Source organism: Sander vitreus, chromosome 2 (genome assembly GCF_031162955.1).
Source record: "Sander vitreus isolate 19-12246 chromosome 2, sanVit1, whole genome shotgun sequence".
Lineage (NCBI taxonomy): Eukaryota > Metazoa > Chordata > Actinopteri > Perciformes > Percidae > Sander > Sander vitreus.
Genome location: NC_135856.1, coordinates 16,650,532 through 16,658,330, shown reverse-complemented (window position 1 = coordinate 16,658,330; position 7,799 = coordinate 16,650,532). Strand labels below are relative to the sequence as shown.

Here is a 7,799-nt window from a genome sequence, read left to right as displayed (position 1 = left end):
ATGTCAGAATTATGTTTTTGTTTTAAATAAAACTATTGCGTTATTTTGCTGCCACTTGTTTTCCTTCAATTAAATTAAGACGTGAGACGAAATCCACTATTCTGAGGCTCCCAGCACCTTTTAGAAAATACTATTTTAACAATTTATTAAATTGTTTTTATGATTGGTTTAGGAGTATTCCCTAATATTGAGTTAGTATTGTGTATTGTGTATTTTATATTGGCCATTTTGCAATAAATCACTGTAGCTTTATATAGTTTGAATTGATATGATTACCTATATACTGTAACTGCACTGCAGCCATTAGATGCATGTATTGAAGTAAAAAGTCATTAAATGGAAACTTTGAGGACCTTAAGATTGCCCTTGTCATGTCTTCATTTTGTGTCTTTCTTCCTCCTCTGGCCTGCATACATTTCTCAGCCTGAATTTGTGGTTTGAAGCATCAGTGAGGTTAGAGACTCTACAGACCTCTATAAACATTTAGCTTCAAAGCAAGCCTACCAAGCAATACTAGCAAAGCTTCATGAGTGTATTCACAGGCATTGTTAAACAAAAGGTTAGCTCATCTATAAAAGTGAAAACCCTCAAGCTGCAGCCTCTCAAATAGCAGAACCCTTCTTAAAACGGCTGCACTTGGTGAACGGTCACTAAAACCTATGCTATGCATATATAAACCTAAGTGTGGCTTCCTGCTGCCGGACTGGTACAGGGTGCAAGAACCAAAGAGCAAACTGCCTGTTTAGAGAGAAATATTGGCTACCACGATTTGCAGGTTTGCGTGTGTGTGCACTTGCGTGTGTACTTATGTCTATTTGTACATTGAAAATGTTATGTATTCATTCCTCTTGTCCATATTGTCTGTGAAAAGTTTTTTTTTTTTATATAACTGAGACAAGGATTTTTTTTTCCAATGCTTAGGTCCAGTAATCAAATATTGAAGCTGTACTTGAGACTTGAATGTTTTTGCTGTCAAGTCTTTGGGCAGTCAAGCCTCAAGTCACTATTTTTCACAGTTAAATCAGATTGAAGTCTTTTGCATAAGCTCATTTAGTGTGCAGGCCTTTTGACACACTTGACATTCTTTCCACTGAAGCAAATTATTAAATAAATAAAAAACAGACACATCATGTCCTGTAACAGGCTGTCAGAAATATTTCCTCTGGGAAATGCACAAACTATTTTGTCTGTGGAAAGTTTTTCTCAAGCGTGTGAGACGCAATGAATGCAAATTTTGACGAAAAAACGTCACTGATGCTAGTTGAACTTAAGAGTCGGGTCAAACTGCCTAAAACAAAACAAAAAAACTTGGATTGTTATAGGGAATTCCATGCACATGTTGGATCTTACTATGCTGCTGATCCTTGTAAAATACTTTATAATATAATCATAAACTTTCAGCTGTGTTGTAGTGTTACATTTCTTATGTATTATTATATTGCTTTAGAAGGTTAGCTTTTGCTTCCTCTTGTGTTCATTTTGAGGTTTGAAGGTGGAGCTTCATGGAGTTCCTCTTGGTTTCAGTTACAGTTAACCAAACTTTTGTCATCCAGTTCTGAGTGATTGCATGTGTGCTGTCATGGTTTACATCAATGACTTCCCTTAGGAACTTACTTAGTGTCTTCTGACAGTATTAAAGATGACTGGGATTCAGTACCTGGCATGTCTGTGGACTCTGTTCATCACACAGACTGGATTTGGTAAATTGATCATTTGCTTCTTTTTTTCCAGTTTGAATTGTTCTTGGAGCGTAAGAATAAGAATAACGGAAGTCATTGGGAGTCAATGTCTACTTCACAAAATATAATGCACCGCTATGGATTGTGCCAGATTAATTTACTTTTGGTAATTTTTGGGAGCTGCAGTTTGTTGTGGTATCATGTTGGATTATAGTCTATTATTTTGTCCATATAATGCATGTGGAATAGTTTGGTCAGAAGATTACCAAATAGGATTTTCTTTGGGCGGGATGCAAATCTCCCAATTTCTTTTAGCATAGTGTTTTAGCATAGTTGAATCTAATATTATTTACCATGTTAATTAGCTGATTTTACTTTGAAACTGACACATCTTTAAGCATATAATCACTTTTTTCACCAAACAAAAAAATGTTTATTCTAAAAAAAAAAAAAAAAATGTTTTTGTTTTTATCAAGTGTGCAGTGACATTCAGTTCTTGGAGAGGCATGAGGGGGAATCTGTGGTTCTTCCCTGTGTAGTTGACCAAAGAAACCCTTCGCCCTTCGGTATCTACCTGAAGCGCAACTGGCTGAAACCCAGTGAAGTGCTGTTCATGCACACCGGGAACGACGTCAGTGCAGATAACCGCGTCAGTGTCAGTGGAGACCCGAGCAACCACTCTCTGAACGTGACCATCTCTCAGCTGAGTGCCAGCGACACAGACCGCTACTACTGTGAGTTTGTTGCGAACAACCCTTTAGGTGAAGACGACCGAACACAGGGGAAGACTGAATTCTTCCTTCTTGTTAATGCTGGTGAGTGTTTCTTTTTTTTCTTTCATCCCATTCACTTTTCACCTGTTTGTCACCCACAGAAGTTTAAACGTTCCAAAACTAACACAAAACAAGAAGGTTAAATATACTGTAGGTGGTTGACATTTGAAAAGTGTGTTTGGTGCTGTTTGCTCACTACCAGTGCTCCCACTAAGCACCACTGTCTAATAAAGCATACTTAGGATGTTGTAAATGATAATAGTTCTCAAGTCAAGTCTTTCAAGTCAGCTTTATTTGTCAATTTCTTCACATATACTAGACATGCAGAGGAATCGAAAGAAAAATTAACAGATAAGACAAGACATTCCTAACACTAAAACAATAAACAAAAGAGAGAGGGGGTAGAGAGGGGAGAGATTTCCGTTTCCTGACAGCCTGGTGGATAAAGCTGTTTGCTAGTCTGGTGGAGCGGGCACTGAGGCTTCTATATCTCCTCCCAGAAGGTCGCCCTCCTTCCTGTAGTTGGTCTCATCGTTATTGGTGATGAGAGCCAGCCACACAGTTGTGTCGTCCACAAACTTCACCATGTTGTGCTGTAGGTTGGTGTTTCAGTCGTGTGTCAGCAGGGTGAATAGCAGGGGACTGAGCACACAGCCTTGGGGGGGCCCTGTGCTCAGTATGATGCGGTAATAATAATACTGCTTGTTATTAAATGAGGTTTGGTCCAGGTGCCTTGCAGCCAGCAGGAAAGCAGTGGAACTGAAAATGTAGGTGGCATTTAAAGAGCTAACTAAAGATATAAAGTATATTATGCTGGAGGAGGATATACACCAGTAAAAGGGATTTTTCACAACCTGGCAACCCAAAAGTTTCCCTTATTAATGATGTTTTACTGACATTTCAGTTATTAATAAGTCTTATAACCCCGATATAAACGATGCCTTATTAAAACTGGTACCATGAAGTCTTTTTTTCAAAAAAGAACTAAACTGCTAAAATGCCGTTTCGTTCGTGTTTAACCGTTGCCAATTCTTATTGAATAGCCTGGCCATGAATCCCCTCCTCTCATTTCACAGTGCTAGTTCCAGATCTAAAAATACAAACCCACCATTACCACCGTCAGTAGAAACAAGTACAAATTAAAATTATACTGAGTTTTAGTAAACTTCTAAATGTTAAAAAATATTACTCACAACACTAGGTGGAGTTGGGAGCTCCTCTCAACCTTCTTTAAACCTTTTAAAACGGCAGACATCATGCCAGTTGGCCAAGAGAAGAGGAAACTGTTCTTTGTGTTCTCTGTTCTTTCTCTGTACCCCAAATATAAATGTTCCTACAGCACCCTCAATATGCTTTCAAGAGTAGATGATTTTATGGTATTGTTTTACATAGTATGAATTTATATTTACAGATACACTGAAGTTCCTGTCTAAAAAAGTATATATATGATTACTGCCTGTTGACTACACATATTGATTGATTAAAAGGTTACATTCAGTTAATCCTATCTGGTTACATTTAGTACATGTGCTCAATAATGCCACTACTTTAAATAATCTATATAATCAGCTGAGAACTCCTTCTTATAACCTTATGGCTGCTAACCCCCCATACATATTTAGATTATTCAGAGGAAAAAGGGGTTTACCATAGGTCATACTCTAAGCTTTATTCCCTTTACCCCGTGGAGATGCCCTTGGGCCAGTGGACATTGGGTTGCTGGAGACATGTTCTGGGGGCTCAGCCGTGCTCCCCTGTCTCACTCCACACGGGGAGGCCTTGGCCGTGGAAGGGGTGAGTCTGAAGAGACAGAGGGGCCGGGCACCTGTGGAGGTGTTGTACCACTCAAAACGTCACCACGGCGGCAGCCCTCCATCCTCCTCCCTGTTCCCCGTTGAGAGGGTCCACCTGTCCTCGGCTCCCGGTCCAAGGGGCATCACCTACAACCTGACCCTGCAGCAGCTGCAGCCGGACGACAGCGCCCTGTACAGCTGCCAGCTGCTCCTCAGTGGCAGGCCCGACACCAGCACCACTCTAGGAAGACAAGCACTCTTTGTTTCTGTGCAAGGTGGGTCACGTCACAGAGGGACTTGATCGCCAGGTTACTTATACTTACTTCATTTTGTTTTTCAGGGTTTTGAAAGTGAAAACTATTTTTTTTGGGCTTTTCCACCTTTAATTTGACTGAACAGCTAAGTGAGAGAGAGGGGGAAGGCATGCAGGAAATCGTCACAGGTTGGATTCGAATCCTGGACCTCTGGGTCAAGGAATAACCCTCTCAGTATACGTGCGCCTGCTCTACCCACTGAATCAACCCGGCCACAATGAAAACTTCTTTTAATACTAACTGTTGTTCTGTTGTACCAATTTGTTTCCTTTTTGTGCTGTTTTTTCCCCCCAATGTCAGCCTTCTACTAACATACCTGCTACTAATTATATCAATAACAATGGCTCTAACCTTAGTAAATATTCCACTCATATTTGCCAATCAACATGTGTTGTTGTTATTGTTTGTTTCTTAAATAACGATTTGAACTGAGTAGATTCAAGTTTTGTGGAACACTGACATGTTCAGAAACCCATGCTGGCTTTTTATAAGCACTATCATTGTTCCCTTATTTGTTCACTTGCACGCCTGTGGGTGTGTGCACAACTGATAACACTAGACAATGATAGACATCACTAACAGATGTTATTTATATTTATGTACTTACAAATCTTATCTCAGTGTAATCAGTTAGTTGGTTAATCCATCGATCACTCCCACTACATCTGACATGTCAGCCAGGTTGGGCAGTGCAATGAACCATTAAATCAGAGACGCAAAATTATTTTGAAATCATAATTGTGTGTCTTAAAGGATAAGTCTGGTGCTATTCTATATATTTCTTTTTTATCAACAAATGATCCTGAAGCATTGAGAACGCTGTGTAACCAGTAACCAGTAACAGCTCAAGCACGGCGTTCGTCGTTCGACTGATCGTGACTGTTTTCCCAAGATGGCGCCTGCCTGTATACGCGAACGGTACTGTCTTTATAAACTATCTGTTTAATAAACTGTCTGTACACTTACAAAGTTCTCAATGCTTCGATTTACATGTAGAGACCCTCATTATGTTACCGTGGAAGTGTGGTGCTATTTTGAGCCTTGTTAGTGGTATAGAAATAGCGATTTCTTTTTACTTTACCCTTGCCCCGACGACTAGCTTTATAAGCTAATTATCGGTTTGCGTTAAAACTGGTCACATTCGATTAGCATGAAAACATATCCCAGAGAACAGTCGACTTGGTATGTGTTATTATCCTCTAGGTTCATTTTGCGCCGGATTTCTGCTTTAAAGGAGGTTGACTCAGATTATTTAAAATAGATGATTCAATTTCTACCGAGAATTTTGTGTTTGAGATTTCAAATGTCATTGCCAGTTGAGCTTATTTCTCACTTTCATTGAACAATCAAAACTGCTATCACTCATCTCCTGATAATATCAGACCAACCAGAACTCCTGTTTGCTGCTCAGTAACGGTCTCCCTATTCATGAAAATGTTTCGGTGATGTTGATCTTTACATTGTACAGAAACCCTATTCATATATTCAAACTGCAGCCTACAACTAGTAAGGAACCTTGGGTCAGTGGTTTTTGCAATTCCACTGAACACGTTATACTTGAGCATTTGTTGTGTTTGTCTTACAGTGTTTTATGAATGAACATGCAAGTGTCAGTGGCGGAAATGCAGTGCAGCAAGGAAGCTGAGTGCTGTCGGTGCAGCAGTGAAGTTGACCCTCTTATCTTCAACATTTCTCTTTCTGCTTCTTCACAGGTCAGTGTGGCTGCTCCAACTACTCCACTCTGCTATATGCTTTGTCCTCAGCTGTGGCCATTCTCCTCCTCATCCTTGGATTTGTGGTGATTTATAAAGTGAGTAGGCTGACACAACACAAGAGTTAAGGAGAAAAATATAAGTGATTAATGCGAGCAGCACCTGCGTGCTAGAGAGTTCCTCTGCAGCTCACCACAAAACCACACGGTTTCATAACTTGTTGCTACCAGTTGTCAGCATGCTTTTCTTACAATTCAGTTAGAAAGGTAGTAAAACCCTAATTCTATTTTTTGTTTAGTTTCACCAAGTTAGTAGTGAACTACAGTGTTTATTTTAAGCTTTGTTATTGCTGGTAGTGATATAGTGAGGATTAGATTTGGTTCGGACTTCACAATGAAAATGCTGCCTCAACAGAAAATAACACTAATTTTAACAGGAAATCGAGAGTGCGTTCACTCTGTTTGTTCTCTTCACTGATTTGTTTTTCTTCTGTTTCAACTGTCAGGGCAAAGCACACCGCAGTGTCAAGTCACACCCTCAGGCACCCATTTACGAGGAGATGACCGGGCTGCAGCCTCTCAGTCGAAAACTGGCCCCCCGTCATCTGGAGGAAACTGAGTCTTCAGAGTACAGAAACTGCTCTGTGAAGAAATCCTATACTGAAAACCATTACGAAAGCCCCATTGGAGCCCTGAGCCCCAGGAGTGAGTCGTAGAAATGAAATATTAGACTTTGTCACCAGCATCGGGAACTAGACTAACTCATCAACTCCGCTGCCTGAAACTCACTGAATTCCAATTAGCACTCTGAAGTTTCTCTAACAGAAAGATTCTCCTCATACTGTCCTTTTTCTCATGTTTATTAGACTGTTGATAGTTTGAAAGAGTTTTGTTGGTTTGGGCATTTTTTTAAGAACCTTTGTAAATGTTTACTACCACTGTTTTTGGCTATTCAGCAAATTAAAGGTACCCTGTGGCGTTTTGGTAACAAAGTTATGTCACTGTTTATAATATTGTTTATGAACATTTCTCACCAAAACCCATTGTGTGTGTGTGTGTGTGTGTGTGTCTTTGAGATCTAACAAACACATTGAAAGCATTTCCTTCCTCATAAAACATTTAGAAACCTCCAGATGTCACATTTCTACATTTCTTGAACTTACCGCCACTGACAGTCAATCAGCAGAACAGTCTAAAGAAATCGGCACCAAGTCACATGCATGAGCGTCATGCTTGTACACAAGAATCTAACGAAATGGGTACCCATTTTTAAAAATGTTGCTCCACAGTACTACACTTTTAAATTGTAATTGCACTGAAAAGTTAATAAAAACATTGACTTACACTCTCTCTCTCTCTATATATATATTATATATAAAATATATATATAAAATTAAATTTTTTTCAACATACTATACTGACTTTTTTTTAACATTTTTACGACATACTATACTATGGCCTTTTTTAATGGCATACTATATTATGACTTTTTTTTTAATTAAATGTTTTCATGTTATACTATAACTTTT

At 39.2% G+C, this 7,799-nt stretch overlaps 1 protein-coding gene across 1 annotated transcript; it reads left to right on the top strand.

Moving 5' to 3' along the window:
• The first annotated feature begins 1,535 nt into the window (after positions 1 to 1,535).
• On the top strand, positions 1,536 to 7,615 carry cd7al (cd7 antigen-like). The gene is made up of 5 exons (XM_078280482.1): positions 1,536 to 1,700; positions 2,156 to 2,494; positions 4,143 to 4,520; positions 6,272 to 6,369; positions 6,777 to 7,615. The coding sequence occupies exons 1-5, from the start codon at positions 1,640 to 1,642 to the stop codon at positions 6,984 to 6,986; spliced, it is 1,086 nt and encodes a 361-aa protein (XP_078136608.1). The 5' UTR covers positions 1,536 to 1,639; the 3' UTR covers positions 6,987 to 7,615.
• Positions 7,616 to 7,799: the final 184 nt, after the last annotated feature.

What these genes read in the sequence shown, in the direction of transcription:
- cd7al (XM_078280482.1), top strand. Translation starts at nt 1,640, where the DNA reads ATGACTGGGATTCAGTACCTGGCATGTCTGTGGACTCTGTTCATCACA. An exon ending in CATCACACAGACTGGATTTG is followed by an intron (nt 1,701 to 2,155) that starts GTAAATTGATCA and finishes GTTTTTATCAAG; the next exon opens with TGTGCAGTGACATTCAGTTC. An exon ending in CTTCCTTCTTGTTAATGCTG is followed by an intron (nt 2,495 to 4,142) that starts GTGAGTGTTTCT and finishes TACCCCGTGGAG; the next exon opens with ATGCCCTTGGGCCAGTGGAC.